Source organism: Chionomys nivalis, chromosome 3, assembly GCF_950005125.1.
Source record: "Chionomys nivalis chromosome 3, mChiNiv1.1, whole genome shotgun sequence".
In the NCBI taxonomy this organism is placed as follows: domain Eukaryota; kingdom Metazoa; phylum Chordata; class Mammalia; order Rodentia; family Cricetidae; genus Chionomys; species Chionomys nivalis.
Window position 1 is genome coordinate 85,546,454 of NC_080088.1, and position 16,622 is coordinate 85,563,075.

The 16,622-nt window shown below is 47.7% G+C and overlaps 1 protein-coding gene across 1 annotated transcript; it reads right to left on the bottom strand.

Annotated features, from left to right (window-relative positions):
• Positions 1 to 11,971: 11,971 nt before the first annotated feature.
• Positions 11,972 to 16,376, bottom strand: Pdx1 (pancreatic and duodenal homeobox 1). The gene is made up of 2 exons (XM_057766019.1): positions 15,974 to 16,376; positions 11,972 to 12,420 (listed from the first exon to the last, which is right to left on the bottom strand). Exons 1-2 carry the CDS (start codon positions 16,374 to 16,376, stop codon positions 11,972 to 11,974), a joined length of 852 nt encoding a protein of 283 aa, XP_057622002.1.
• Positions 16,377 to 16,622: the final 246 nt, after the last annotated feature.

A 16,622-nucleotide genomic window follows, 5' to 3' on the forward strand; every position in this document is an offset into this window, starting at 1 on the left:
TTCTCCCCCCCACCCTCAGTCCTGTGTGTGCCACCACAATGGGTATAGTTTTTTTTCTTTTAACCTAAAAATTTATTAAATAAAGAGATAAACTTTTTTTCTGGTCATTTCTCCCTGAAATAAACCCAACACCCAAGGCTATACACAGAGAATTATCGCTAGAACATTCTTGTCCCAATATGGGGAAAGTGCTGGGACATGGCTCAAGGACGGGTGCCTAGCACACGGAGGCTTCTCAGTTCATCCTTAAGCGTCTCAAATTACAAAACAAATAACAGCTGTTGAGGCTAGCAAGATGGCAGCGTGGGCAAATGATGGAGGAAGGTCCCGTTGATCACTTTATGAATTGAGTTACATGCCTAGCTCTGGCTCACACCCTTTTTTTTTTGTTTTTTTTTTTTAGATTTTAATTAAAATATATTTTTGCTTGTTTGATTGGTTGGTTTTCCAAGGCAGAGTTTCATTGTGTAGCCTTGGCTGTCCTGGAACTCACTCTGGCCTCAAACTCACAGAAATCCACCTGCCTCTGCCTACCAAATGCTGGGATTAAAGGTGTGTACCATGGCCACTACCACTCGGTGAGCTCATATGCTCTTATGGAATAAAAAAAAATGAGAGAAAAAGTATGGTCAGGGACCACAGCCTCTGAACAATGTGTTGCCGTGGGTGACTTGCTTGTGGTGCCTTGGCCAGATGCTGCTGCTCAGAATGAGATGCAATGTCATCATAGTATTTTCTCCTTTCCCTGCACCCAGGCCATCCCAAACTACCTCCACTCATGCTGACCCTGAACTACAAGGCCTCCAGGTATTCTTTTTTTTTTTTTGAGACAGGGTTTCTCTGTGGCTTTGGAGCCTGTCCTGGAACTAGCTCTTGTAGACCAGGCTGGTCTCGAACTCACAGAGATTCACCTGCCTCTGCCTCCCAAGTGCTGGGATTAAAGGCGTGCGCCACCACCGCCCGGCTCCTCCAGGTATTCTAAATCATTACTTCTGGATGCCGAGTTCTTCCAGGGGCCGTGATTAATGAGGTGAAGGGATTCTCAGACTTCCTGGAGCAGACTTCCTTGTATCTTGATATATTCATTGTACTTCCTGTGAGACAAGTGGCAATTTAGTCAATATTCTTTAAATACTGCCGACTTTTCTCAACATAAAGCAAAGCTCAAGTAAGGAAAGAAAGCTGTAATTCTACTCAGAGTTAACCACTGACAGCATCTTCAAAGTTTATTTTTAACTGAAATGACAATTCTTTCCACCTGTCAAAAATACAGTGTGGGGCATGGAGAGCGGCTCAGAGGTTAGGAGTACAGGCTGCCCCTGCAGTGGACACAGTTGAAGCCACAGACTCAGAATTTGTTTGCAAAGTACCTTTGCCTCTCCCGTCTCACTTCCAGATGCCACCTTTTTCCTTTTCATGTAGGCTAGAAGCTGTTCTCCAGTGCAGGACTGTGCCATCTAGGACACTGGCAATAGACAGATTCTAAATAGGTGATGTGAATATTATGCCACTCAGAGCTGGTCTTTCTTTAAAAAAACAAAAACAAAAACAAACAAAAGGTTTCATTATGTAGCCTTGGTCCATCCCGCCTGAAATGTGCTATAGAGGAGACTGGCTTTGAACTCACAGAGATCCTCCTGCCTCTGCCATTAGAGTGTTGAGACTAAAGGTGTGCACCACCATACCCAGGACCAGACACGTTTTAAGAACAGCTCTGATCAGGCATGGTGGTGCATGCCTTAAATCTCAGTCGTTTGGTGACAGAGGCAGGTGTATTTCTATGAGTTCAAGACCAGCCTGGGCTATAAAAGACTGGATAACACTTACATGGCAGTCCAGGTAACTCTCACTACATATAGCACACCCTGATATTTCCCATTTTATCTTATTTGATTATGTGTGTGTGTGTGTGTGTGTGTGTGTGTTGTTTGAGATTAAATTCATAGCCTTGGGCATTCTAGGTAAGACCTGTACTGCTCCTTAAGGTAGGTCTCTGGCTTCTGATTTTATTTAAGTCAAAATATCTAGTTACAAACTATTACATTGACTTTATCAACTGCTAATTAGTTACGTCACAGGTAACTGACAAATACTCAGAGGAGAAGAGGAACATGTTTACGCGACTATAGATAACATTTATCATCTCAGAAAGCACTTTCCAAATGCATTACATTTTTAAAGGGATTTGAAAATTATTTTTTATGTGTATAGGTGTCCTAATTCCATGTAACCCTCCCTGTGCACCCTGTGTGCAGTGCCTCGGCAGGCCAGAAGAGGGCACTGAATCCTCAATGGGACTGCAGTTACAGATGGTTGTGAACCCCGTGTGAGTGCTGGGAATCAAATTCCGGTCCTCTACAAGAGCAGCTGTTGCTCTCAACCACTGAGCCATCTCTTTAGTCCCCACATGGCTTCTTTCCTTTGACACTCAGAGCAGTCCTGTGGAGTCCCTCAAATGACCACTTTGACAAATGCCCACAGACACTGAGTCTTCCGAGTGCAGAAGGGAGGTGGGTGGTAAACACGGAACTAGAGGTGGATTCTTCTGACCGACAAATCTCAGCCTTCCTCCAGGTCCTGGGCTAGAATGGATACAGTGTTGTGTTCTGCCTGAACACTAATTTTAGTTCTGAGCTTTCTGATAGCTAAGGCAAACAGTGGGTGCAGAGTCTGGCTGTTTAATGAAAGCGAGCACACACATTTGAATAAACTTCCTTCTGGCAGTGAATTCCAGGACACAGGCTCCCTGTAGAGGGCTACTGTAAATAATGAATATAAAACACCAAATTGTCATAACAAGTTTCATTTATTAAAGATTTATTTATTTATTTATTTATTGTTTGTTTGTTTGTTTTCAAAATAGGGTTTCTCACTGTAGCCCTGGCTGTTCTGGAACACACTCAGTAGACCAGGCTGGTCTCAAACTGAGATCTGCCTGCCTCTGCCTCCAGAATGCTGGGACTAAAGGTGTGTGCTACCGCAACTCAGCTCAAGATTCTATTTATCATCTATCTATCTATCTATCTATCTATCTATCTATCTATCTATCTATCATCTATCTATCTGTGTGCACTTGAACACGTGCATGCACATGCAAATGCAGGTCTCTAGGGAGGCCAGAAGAGGGCATCATATCCCCGGGAAATTGTTCTAGGTGGTTGTAAGCCACCCAGCATGGGTGCTGGAACTAGAACTCAGGTCCTTTGGAAAAGTGATTCATGTTCTTGACTGCTGGGCCACTCTCCAGCTCTTCAGGACAAGTTTTTAAAAATTACACATATGTGTTTATGTATCTGTTCATTTACTTATTTATGTATTATGTACTTATGTATTTGTTCATGTATTTTCTTATTTAAGTTCTTAAAAGTTACATATATGTTTATGTATTTGTTAATGTATTTTAAAATTACATATATGGCCAGGAGGTGGTGGTGCATGCCTTTAATCCCAACACTTGGGATGCAGAGTCAGATGTATCTCTGTAAGTTCGAGACCAGCCTGATCTACAAAGGGAGCTACAGGACAGAACTACACAGAGAAACCCCGTCTAGAAAAACAAATGAAAACTTACATATATCTATTTCTCTCTCTCTCTCTCTCTCTCTCTCTCTCTCTCTCTCTCTCTCTCTCTCTCTCTCTCTCTCTCTCATGGATATACTGGAGTTCTCAAGTACATTTATCTGCTGCATCATTTAACTGGCCCAGAATTGGTAGTATTTGTAATCCTCCCCCTCCCATGAGGTAGGAGAATGCACGCAAGCTCACTATTACACAGAGAGCTCTTATCTCAAAAACAAAAAGAAAGAAAGAAAGAAAAAGAAAGAAAGAAGGAAAGAAAGAAAAGAAAAGAAAGAAAAGAAAAAGAAAAAAAAAACCAAAAAAAATGACCAGGCCAGTAAGGAAAACAAAACAAAACAAAGCCCCCAGGGCTTAAGTCTGGAGGAGACTGTTCTTTCTGGAGAATGTGCTGCCCTGTTGCTCAGCTGGTTAGCAGATCCAAGCCTTTGTGGTTGGAGAACGGCTCCCACTGCCACTGCTGACTGTCCATATAATCTCTTCAAGGTCCCATCATCCTTCTAAAGCCCCTTCGCTCTGTAAGGGCGCACATTGGCGGATCTGAGGGTTTCACATCATCTTTTAGTCTTTCATGGATTGCACTTCCGCCTGCCTCATCCTTGCTCCTCCCTGCCTACTGCTTGAAAAGCAGGTGCAGGGAAATGAAGCACAGCATGGGGCGTGGGGCGGAACAGACAACACGGGGTTGGTAGAAGGGGCGGTCAAGACAGCCAAGCCCCAGACAGCTGGAAGCAACATCCCAGCTCTATAGGACTTAGCCACAGGCTCCCATGTAGGACAGAAATGAACTGTTCCTGTATAAGTCTCTGTTATTTTATTTTAATTTTTTTTTTTTTTTTTGGTTTTTCGAGATAGGGTTTCTCCGTAGCTTTGGTGCCCGTCCCAGAACTAGCTCTTATAGACCAGGCTGGCCTCGAACTCCCAGAGATCTGCCTGCCTCTGCCTCCCGAGTGCTGGGATTAAAGGCGTGCGCCACCACCGCCCGGCTAAGTCCCTGTTATTTGTGTGGTCGCTGTTAGTCACACTGAAATCTAATTGATAGACTAACAGCCAAGGAAGTGATTTATAAGCGAGATCAGGGGACAATCTCTTACTCTTGGGGTCCTAAGAATTGCTATGCAAATCCCACATCATCAAAACACCCCTATCCCCGGAGTCACCAGACAACCCTAGAATTAGATGATGCACGCATGTCCTGTGTACAAAGCCACAGGAAGTGAGTACCGGTGCTGTGTGTGCTGTGTGCCAATGCTCTGCCATCTGTAGGCATGTCTTTGTTTGGGTCTGGCCAGTACCCATGTCACTTTGCAGACCACACACTCTGGCCTGGATCCTGAACTAGATTCAGGTGTCCGTCAGAGGCGAACAGAAGATCCTTTTAAAAAGTCTGCATGGCATTGCTAATGCTGCCTCCCCTGGGGCCTGTTGGACAAACGCTCTGCCACGTATAGAGTAGGAGAGGCGAGGCCTCAGCTTTCAGAGGGACTGCATGCTTCTGAAAACTCTTACCCAGGGCAGTACACTCTTCACATAAACTATTTCACAACAATCACAGAAGATGAGAAGAGCCCTAATTCCAGGGGTCAAAGACAGGGCCAAAGGGATTAAGTTATTTGCCCTACTTCAGAAGGGCAATAAATAACGGACACAGCTCAGGAAGCCAAGCCCTGTCCAGGGTTCTGAGGAAAATCTTTGTTTTTTTTCCTGTGACCCAGGGTCTTTCCCTTTCTCTTCCACTGAATCTGAGAGCAAATGGTAGCATGAAAGATATCTTTGCCTCGGTGTTTGGTTGGGTCTTTGTGGAGGAGCCCACTCATATTGGGGGGGGACATTGTATTTCCCTATTAGAAACTTACTCTTGCAACCTTAAGTCCAAATAAAGTATGTATGCATTTATTATAATGAATCCAATATAGGCTCTTCACATTTTTAATATTTGGCGATACCTTTTGTATATTTATTTATTTATTTTTCCTGAAGTAGAAACGGTTTTATGGTCGTATAGTGGTGGCGCACACCTCTAATCCCAGCACTCGGGAGGCAGAGGCAGGCGGATCTCTGTGAGTTTGAGGCCAGCCTGGTCTACAGAGTGAGTTCCAGGAGAGCCAGTGCTACACAGAGAGACCCTGTTTCAAAAACCCGAAAAGAAAAAGAAAAAAAAAAAGGAAAAGAAAGAAGGAAGGAAGGATGGAAACCTTTCCATGTAATATAAAAAACATCCTCAAATGTATTCAGCTGTGTGAACCTCTTGAGTGATTTGGAACATGGGCAAATAGTAGCTAAGATGTTTTCAAACCTCATAGTCTTACGATCAGGTCTGGCAGAGAAGTCAGGAAAAAAAATTCATTCAGATAAGAATAGCGTTCATTCATAGGAATATCCAAAATTATCGCCATACATTTGAAGAGCGCACTGTGTCATAGTGCGGAGAAACACCTTGAACACAGACGTATGAGATGGATTCAATTTCAGTGCTGGGCACTGAACCCAGGTACAAGCTAGGCTGGGGCTAGTCCCAGCCCAAAAGAATATATATTTTCATTGCCTGAGTCTTTAGGAAAAGACTCAGGCAATTCAACTCCTTGAAGTCAAATTGTAGAATACAGCTTAAAGTTGGAGTTGTCTGTGCTTTCAAAAGTCATGGTATCTCATCTAGAGCCCAAAATATAGATGAATTTTTACATGTGCTAGGCAAGAGCTCAGTTACTGAGCTACACACAACATCAGAGAAAATAATTTTAGTGAAAATGTCGGAGTAAGGTTTAATCATGCTCCTTCCACCTACTGATAAGCAAACACAGCTTTGAAATTGCATTGACATCCAATACCCTGAGGAAGCCCGAAGACCAGATCTGATTGGCCAGTCAGTCTCACCCTGGGAACAGTTATTTGGAGCCACTGTTTAGCCTTCCTTTCGCACTGTGTCTGGCTGTCCTCCTATGCTTTCCGTTCTATCCACAGAGATAAATGTCCAGATGGCTCCAGCTACTGCCTGTCCCTGCAGGGACAGCTTTCTGCTTCCTGCTGCCCTACCTCAGTTTCCCATTAGGTTGACAGAGGTGGGCTTGAGTACAGAGAGCTCTGCTCTTTCCTGACCCTCCCAGTCATGGTATTTCTGGGAGCGCTTGTATGTGAAGCTCTTAAGGCCATGATTGGTAGTTGCTGTGACCTCGAATTTTCTTGAAAAGATTTGGAAATTACTCAGGTGACACAGGGTTGAAACCTTGGTAGAAGATGGTAGAATACCACAGATGGCTTGTTCTGATGAAAATGGTCTCAGTTCTTTATATTTTGAGCAGTTTTAAAGGCAGGAGAAGCCATCTGTGAAGAATGTGTAATGGCTTGGGGCTGTGGTCACTGTCAGTGCTGAAAAATTTGCACAGGGTGAGCGCAATCCTTTGTTTCATCTCCAGAAACACAGAGAAAGAAAAAGAAAGAAAGGAAGGAAGAAAGGAAGGAAGGAAGGAAGGAAGGAAGGAAGGAAGGAAGGAAGGAAGGAAGGAAGGGTCAGGCATGGTGGTGCACACCTTTAATCCCAGCACTTGGCAGGGGCAGAAGCAGGCAGATCTCTCTTAGTTCAAGGCCAACATGGTCTATATACAGAATTCTAGTCCAGCTAGAACTACAGAGTGAACCCTTGTCTATAAATAAACAAATAAGTAAATAAGAAGAAAGGAAGGAAGAGAAAAGGAAAAGGTATATAGGAAAGCAGCCTTGGGTGTTTAGCGCCACCTGACCTTTGTCACTATGGCAACCTACCCGACACACAGTGAACATATAAACATAAACACATCACATGGGTTATGCAGGCATATCCAGACACACAGAGTGGGACTGCTTGTCTCTTAAAGGGACAGGGCACTGATAGGAAAGGCCAGCACAATCATAGCGCTCACCCTTAGACGTCAGCCATACAGACATGGCTATATAAAGAGGCACAGACTCACAGAGAGACTGATAGGGGTGTGTATCGTAGACCTAGAACAGGAGAGGCTAGCAGATGACTCTATGCTTAGGAACACGGACTGATCTTCTAGAGCAACTGGGTTTGATTCTCAGCACCCACCTGGTGGCTCACAGCCATCTGTGACTTCAGTTCCAGGGAATCTGATGCCCTCCTCTGGCTTCCTTAGGCACCAGGCACACACATGACACACATACATACATGCAGGCTAAACACCCATACATAGAAAGTGAAATAATATTAATATTTAAAGAGAAATATAATAGATAGAATTCACTAACTTGAAAAAGCAACACTTAAATTTCATTCAGACTTAGACACTGGGGCTGGGTTAATTGGAGAGGGTGTGGAGAGGTGACATTACCAGTTCAGGACCCCAGTGCTAATTTGGGAAGTGGAAGCAGCCTTTGTTCTTCCAAAAGAGATACCTGGTGAGCCTGATTAAGTCCTACTCTGTCTAGGAAACACAGAGATAATCATGAGTCCCCAGGGCAAACACAGCAGGGACTCCGGTTCAGGACAAGAGTCTGGCGGCTCTAGGTGGGAGCTCCCTAGAGCAGGTGCATAGATACCTTACAGACAGTATGTTCTCAGTACCACTCATACTATTTTTATCCCCATGCTGCCTTCATTCTGGTCTTGGACTGGGAACTCACAGGGCTTGGGAAAAACCACAGAAATCCCTTAGTTCAGGTTCTCTGGTTGAGGAGTCAGGTTGCCGTTTCCAAAGGCTTCCAGGCCAGGGTGTACATTGAAGAAGTTGGCAGGACAGGCTCCAAAACCACAGAGAAACCCTGTCTCGAAAAACCAAAAAAAACAAAACAAAACAACCCCCCCCCCCAAAAAAAAAGAAGTTGGCAATGTTCTCCAGGGCTCCACTTTGACCACGGTCAGTGTGGTTCAGGACTGACCCACACATCAATGATTCAGGAAGGGCTCTCATTTTACCGATAAATTCAAGAGGAATGGCGGGTCAGGCATATGGTGGATCCTGCCAGGGCATCCCCGGGAAAAGAAGGGGAGAAGAGGAGGGCATGGAGGTGCAGGCAGGCATGCTGGGGGGGGGGCTCACACACCTTCCTCTAACACTTTCCAAACTCACCCGCAGTGGTGTTCCTTACAGGACTGGAGCACACAAAACCCCAGAGTAGCAGAGGAAGGTGGGCAGTTCCCCCACAGTTCCTCCCCTCCCCCGCCCTCAGTCTATTTTCTCATCTTTAAGGCCTTATTTCTTGGAAACCCAGATTCTTCACAGGCTTGAGCTTGGAACTCCCAGCGCCTGGCGCCTACCCCCCACATCCCTGGCGGGTAGGATGTGTGTCCCTTCCTACTCTGCACCTTCCAGCTAGTCAACTCTGGGAGGCTGCTGAATTCCTGGTACACAGGTGGAAACCCTGTGCCAGAAGACCCGAATCATCCTGCCACCCAAGGTTATACCAGTGCAGCTCTCCCCATGCCTGCAGCTGCTGTCTCTAAAGAGTCCTGTTCTCTCATTTTCTTGAGGATTTTCCCAAAGAGAGGTTTCTATCGAACTAAGGGACAGCAACCACCTCCTACAGAATGATGTGTGCTGGACCTCCTCCAAAGCCCTCCAGAAGACATCATCTCCTTTCATCTTCATTATGGGCCCCAAATACAGGAGGAAATAGAATTAAGTGACTCAGTTGAGGCCACACATAGGTAAGGGGATGGGAGATACAAGGTCAGGGGAACCAGATGGTTTTATTTTTAGAGTGTTCTGAGCAAAGCCCATGCCCCAGGTATCCCAGCTCCTTCTACCAGACCTTGACCCTCCTGCTCACAAGAGGAAAGGAATGAGCTATGATCTCTCTTCTGGCTGATCTAGAGAGCAAACCAGTTAGTTGCCTTACAACTACTGGTGTCCAAAACACCTGTGTCCAAAACCCCTGCCAGCCTATGCCTTTTTCCCTCTGGCATATCCCAGAGCCTGGTGAGGAAGCTGCAACTCTGCCAATACCAGGAGTGAGACTGAGATCTCAGGTTCTCAGACTCTCAGAGCAGACTGGTTTATTCTGGAACCCAAACATCTGGACACTGGACAGTTCTCAGTCTCCACCAACCTTACAGAAGCATCCTAGGAAGAAGCACCTGGAGGAGGTTGCTGTGGCAACGAGGGAATTTTGTAAAACCAGAAGTGCTCATCTAAGATCAGTGGGTATGTAAAAATCACATTGACAGGATGGGGCTTTGCCAAAGGGGGGCCTTCCAGGAACCCCTGGAGACTGGGAGAGGCTAGTAGCCAGGGAAATGGCCATGAGCAGTTACATGCTTTTCTAGACAGTAAACTAAACCCATTTATAGCCTTTAATTTAAACCCTGCAGCAATCCTATAAGGTAGCACAAAATTTTGTCACTACTTTAAAGTGGGAGAAGACCTTAAATAAGTTTTTCTTTTTTTCCTTTTTCTCTTTCTCCTTTTCTTTCTTTTTTCTCCCTCCCTTCCTCCCTCCCTCCATCCCTTCCTTTTCTCCCTTCTTTCCTCTCTCTCTCTCTCTCTCTCTCTCTCTCTCTCTCTCTCTCTCTCTCTCTCTCTCTCTCTCCAGAAAGGGTAGCCCTGGCTGTCCTGGAACCAGCTCTGTAGACCAGACTGGCCTCTAACACACAGAGATCTGCCTGTCTTTGCCTCTCCAGTGTTGAATTAAAGACGTGCACCACCACCACCAGGCTTAAATCACTTTTTTTCCTATATCTCCAGTGTAGATTTGTCACACTTCAGAGCCCAACCAGTGTGTAGCCTCCACCAGGAGAGGGCACATTCACCTTCCTGATTTAGGAGAGTTTCTTCCTACCAGGTTGTGACTCTCTAAGAAATAGGGCAAATTATTAAGCAGGCAAGTAAACAAATAAGACTGCCTAATATCTCTCCGTGTAGGAAAGAAATAAAAGTAGTAACTCCTGAATCTCAGACTTAGACTGTGGGGATGCTCAAGAGGCATTGGTGCCACTAAAGCAACTATTCTGGAGTTGCCTGCAGAGCAGGGAGGGATAGGAGTTTGAAGCCAATTTTGCTAGTTCAAGGCACTCCTGGGCTGGGTCTCTGAGGGTGGAGACTTGCTCATTCACTCACTCAAACCAACCAACCAACCAAACAAACAAAAACAAAACACTTTCGTTAGAAAAGCTGTGGTTTTTTTGAAGACAAAGTTTCTCTGAATGTCTCTGGCTGTACTAGCTCCATAGACCAGGCTGGCTTCCATCTCAGAGATCCACCTGCCTCTGCTTCCCAGTGCTAAGATTAAAAGCGCCGCGGCTTCCCTGGCCTCAGCTGTCCTACCACCACCCAGCTTGAAGCTGGATAATTCTTAATCGAAACTGCTAGTTAAATTTTTAAATAAGACGGAAACATCTTCTAGGGAGGTTTGAAATAAGACCAAGAGAATTTGTCTTCGTTTCTTATCATGCAATTCATATTTATTAAGTATTTTCCACAAACAACCTAAACATAAGGTCCAGACCTTGAAAGAAACAACCGACTTGGAAACGGCAGACACATAGGCAAAGAACGGCTAATTTTAAAGCTTTAAACGAAAACAACCAGTTCCCCCTTCCCCCTCACCCCCAAACCTTCAAAATACGGTGTAGAAATCACATCAGGGTTTTGTGAAGGGTTTTTCAGGGTTTTGTGAAGGGTTTTCTCGGCACCTGGCTTCCTTTTGGGAAGATATCAGCACTTTAAATAGAAATCTCAAATGTCCTTGTGCAAGCCTTGTCCTTCAAGACCCAGGAGGTCCCATTAGGTGCACGAGGGCTCTTGCTTCCTCTTCCCCTCAGGTCCAGTCCGTAAAGAATTTCTGATCTTCAAAGAAAAGAGTGCCGGTTGAAGGATGGATGTTGATGAAATATTTGGCTAAAGAGGGGGGAAAGAATCTAGCAGAGGGGAAGCAAGGCAAAAGGAGGGAGGAGAAGAGGAGGGAAGGACGGCTAGAAGAAACACACACTTCATTGCGTCTTTGAAGCCTCAAGCAGTTCGTTTTCATTATTCTTAACCTTAAAATGGTCGACCCAGTAATGGCAGTTGTTTCTGGGCAAACAAAGGCACCCAGCCCAGCTCTCCCGCCCACTGGACGTTAGGCTAATGATCACGTTTGTCCTCTTTCCATCATGGCCAGTTTTGAGTCCGGTTCTCCTAAATAGGTCCCAGGATTGAGCCCTGGAGACAGGGAGAGGAACGCGACCAACAGAGGCAGACCTGGCCATTTGCAGTCTCCAAAGCTTTCAGAATCCAAGGTCTCTTTTTCCAGAAGTCTGCCAGCATCTCTCCGGCTATACCCAACTGGCATGTGCCCTCAAGAATGTTCTTGAGTGGCATCCAGGTTAAGACTCACCATCCCCTCTCTATCTAGGGGCACACACGCAGCGCGTCCATACTCCGGGTCCTAGACCCGCTCGTTCATCCACAGCCTGCGATCCTCACCGAGGTTCCTGCGGTGGTCGCAGAGGCGCTACGCTGGAGGGCTGTGGTGACGAGTTAAGGCCCGGAGGTAGCCGGCCCTCTCTGGCTGCAGCGGGGACGCCTGGGGGTACAGCACCACCCGGAGGTGGCGGAGGCGGCAACGCCAGCAGCTCCTCTCCCGAGGTCACCGCACTATCCTGCTCTGGTTCTTCGCCCCCACCGCCCCCGCTCGCGGTCCCGCTACTTCGCTTCTTATCCTCTTCCTTCTTCCACTTCATGCGACGGTTTTGGAACCAGATTTTGATGTGTCTCTCAGTCAAATTCAGCATCACTGCCAGCTCTACCCGGCGAGGCCGGGATATGTATTTGTTAAATAAGAATTCCTTCTCCAGCTCCAGCAGCTGCGCCCGCGTGTAGGCTGTACGGGTTCGCTTGTTCTCCTCCGGCTCCACTGCATACGCACCGCCTGTGGGCGACACGGTCGTCAGTGCAGTCCCCGGGGCACAATGCAGCCCAAATATTTTATCCCCAGCCCAGAAACAGCCCTCCTACTGATCGCGACTGGTCAGACCAAGCGCAGCCCCTCGCTCCAGAGCCTACTGTGGCTGCACCACAATCTTCCCTTTCTCCTAGGCCACAGCCGCGCCTCATTCTCGGGTTTGTTGTTTCAAAATTAGTTCATTTAACGGATGTTAAAATGGTTAAAATGCACACAATAGACACTTTGATTGATTCCATTCTACTTAGGCAATAATATGCCGTAAACACAGGATTTTAAACAAACTTTCTCACATTGACCCAAATCAGTCTGACTGGATGAAATAGGGTTCGGATTACTATCCCACCTTTACAGAAATCTATAGACCCTATAAACATTTCTAGACTATGCTTTTACCACACGCAATGCTAATTCTCCTCTTTATTCACTGTTTCGTTAGCTTAACATAATGCTAAACTCAACACATTAAATTATTTTTTTTTTACAAGATAGGCATCCGTGGTGCAGTCTCTAATTCCAGCGCACAGGAGGCAGAGGCAGGGGCAGGCAAATGGAGGCCAGCCTGGTCTTCATAACGAGTTCCAGGCCAGCAACAGCGATGTAATGAGCTCTCGTCTTGAAACATATTTTTTTAAATGAATTTAAAATGACTCACTAACGGACACAGATTGCAGTGTGAAAGATCATGGCGCTCATTAAGTTATGGGAACATTTTGTTATGTCTTTTAACATATCGTTATTTATTTAAATATTTATTATTTTGTGCGTAGGATATGTACTATGAGCGTTGCAACACGTCTGTGGAGGTGGGAGCACAGCTTTTGGAAGTTGGTTCTTTTTTTAAATTTTAGGTTCCATGAATTGAACTAAGGCCTTCAGATTAGAAGAGGGAACGTTTTTAAGTTTTTTTCCCTATATTGTTTTAAAAATATGGCTATATTGTAATTAGCCCCAACTTGAGAGGAAATTGTTACTTTAATTTTAGTTAGTACCCTGCCTCTGAGAAGAAGAAATACTTTTGGGAGGGCGGGGAAAGATCACACAGGAGACCCATTCTGTGCTGTGCCACCAATATTGGCAGAGACCAGGTCTAAGCGGAACTAAGAGCTATTCTGGAAAAGGGATAGATCACCAAGGGGCTTGTCAGTCCTAGCTCCAAACCCTCATCTAAAGCAAGCAACAAACCCAAGTCTCCAGGAAATCAGTGACACAACTGAGTGTTCCCCAGGTCTGTGCAGGGCACCCCAATGCCCAGACTGTGAACACTATTTTAGGGCTCTCCACCAAAGCTCATCGAAGAGGCCAAAGCTGACTTGATTCTGGACAGAGGCAAGGGACGTGACAGCGGTCAGGGCAAGGGATTAATTTCCTGGACGGACCAAGAGGAGGCACCAGAAGTTAAGTTGAGCCCCCTAGACCACTCTTTGGAAAGCAGCTCTTCTCCCCCATAACGCCTCAGAAACCACACAGGCCTTCCCCGAAAGAGGAGCGAGAAGAGACTTACCCTTTTCGAAGCATTTAAAAAGGCCAACCTCGGTTTCATAAATGTAACTCACAGGTTCCTCGGACTCCAGCCCTCAGCTGCCTACTTTGCCGAGCCCTAGCAAAAAGCTTTAGGGATCTGTGTCCGGTTAGAGGAAGCAGAGGACGGAAACTAAAGTTGGAATCTGCAGGTGAGAAAATGTTCCGATTTCCTCAGTCTGACCTTTTCCCGGGACTCGGAGTAGAACCGGCCAGTGGTGAAGTTCTTTTAGGTCCAATTATTTTCAAGTGGCTATCGCCATTAGTATTCGTATTTCTACTATGAGCCTTTTGGTCATGGCGCCCTTTCCAAGGGTTGTGAAACCCCACTGAGCACAAGCAGGTGAGCTCGCTAAACTTGACAGTTCTTCCGAAGTAAAGCCGGCTGGAGCTCCCTGCAGGCCTCCACCGGAAGAAAAGAGAGATGGCCAGTCCAGAGTCGGACGTGCAGAGGGTCAGAAGGGACCCTCAAAGGCTTCTGGCGCCCGAATTTTGCAGTCCGAAGGCTTCTCCAAAGTGTTTTCCAAGCACAGGAAAAGCTGTGGGCCTGCCCTCAGAATTTACTCTCTGGTTTCTTTCCTCCTTAGTCCAACGCAAGAGCGGATAGCCAGAGATTCCAGGGCTTTGCGGGAGGGAGCCCCGAAAGACAGAATCCTTGACAAAGAACTAGGGACTGAGAACCCCCTGGGTGGAGGGCAGCTCAAGAACCAGGTCTCAGCTACGTTTGGCCTTGACCTTGAAACACCTCTGCAGCATCTACATGCTTCATCTGCTTGGAATTGGTCAGAGGTGAGGGACAGACTTCCCCAGGAAGAGTTTGAGCCCTGTCTTAAGTCAGGATTTTTGCTCTCGCTGGGTGCCCCCTGGGACTTTGGTAGCCTGGCCTACCCCAGACCCTCTCCAGAGCTTTGCTTGGCTGCTCCTGGGGCCGAGTCAGGCTCCTTAGGCAGGCCCTGAAGACCTGACGTTGAGAATTCTCAGGGGATGCCAACTCCAGCTTCTGAACCCGGGGTTCCTGACAGTCAGTCGGAAGGCAAAGAAAAGGCAGCTATTTGCAGTACAGGTGTGACCAGAAGTGGCTGCAGCCCGGAAGAGATAACACTGTGCAGCGGCGGGCACAGGCCCCGTGCGAATTCGCTGCCAGCACCTGGCGGGGAAGGGACCCAGAGCTTGCTCTGTGTCGCCTCTCCGCTGCCAGGGAGGGCCTGGAACAAGGCAGGCAGAGCCCAGAGCTAAGGAAACCCGGGGGTCTTGCTTCGCTGAGCCGGACTTCAGGAAGGAGGGACCTCTTATTGCGTATGTACTTCCTGGGACACAGCGCGAGAAGACCCTTCGAACCCTTTTGGTTGGTCCAGAAAGAATTGGCACCCCAGACGCCTCTCCCAGCTGCCATGCTTGGGAGCCGCCTTTCGGTGAGCCCCTCACCTCGCCCCAGTCTCTTCCAGTTCACTCCCACCCTTTACTCTACTCCAGGGCCTCCGGACCCTTGGCAGGCCTGGATGGACGCAATTTTCCTTTCCTTTTCTGCTTTTCTGCTTCTACTCGCTGCCCCCAGGAGGCCCATTTTCTTTAATAAAGCCGCCAGCACCAGCACAGGGCCGGGAAGTAAAGGGGCCTGAGGCTCCCAAGGGGTTCCAGCCTACGTCAGAGAAGACTTGCTTTTAACTTGGTGCCCACTACCTGGGTGTCCTCGACTTCCAGATCTCCCGCTGCAGAAGGATCCAGAGAGTTCAAGAAGGTCTGAACCTGGGTAGGCCTCGGCTTTCTTGGGAGTGGGAGCCGGTTCCCAGGTTAAGAACGGTTTAGGACACTCGCAAGGAAGGAGGAATGCCGAGTGGAGAAGAGGTTTCCAGGTGAATGGACTTGTTGGTCTCGCCAGAGTTTACGCTAAGCCTGCTTTATCCCTGCAGGTGGAAGAGGAACTCGGAAAAGGCCCAAGGGAGATAGTGGCAGCTGAGTCTACACTAGGAGAAGAGAAAGGGAGAAAAGCCAGGCTTACCTGCCCACTGGCCTTTCCACGCGTGAGCTTTGGTGGATTTCATCCACGGAAAAGGGAGCTGAACGCGGCTGGGCTCTTCCAGGCCCCCAGGCTCTGCTCCATTCGGGAAAGGCACGGAGGGCGGGTGGGCAAGCCCGAGCTGAGCTGGGAGGTGGTGGAGGTGTGCCACCGCAGGGTCTTCGGTGAGCGGGGGCACTTCGTATGGGGAGATGTCCGGGGGACTTCCCTGCTCCAGTGTTCCTAGGGAGCCTGCGAATTGGGGTGGCGGAGGAGGTGGGGGCTGGCGGCTCATGTACAGGCACGCAGGGGGGTTAGCGCTGAACTCTGGCACCGGGCCCCTCTGGAATGCGCACGGGTCCTTGTAGAGCTGTGTGGCCGCATAGTACTGCTCCTCACCGTTCATGGTGGCAACCGGCACTTGGGGAGCAGCCGCCCCGAGTAGGTATCTGCAAGCCAGGCCCTGGCGCTGTGCAGCTCACGGACTCCCAACTCCTGCCCAGATCGCTTTGACAGTTCCCCACGGCTGTCCTGGGGACCAGGCGCTGGCGGGGCACAGACAAGCCCGCCGCCGTGCCATAGGCTCTGAGGCACCCCACGTGGCTCAGCCTGGGGCCATTATTGGCCTGGCGGACTGCCTTAAGAAGGAGGC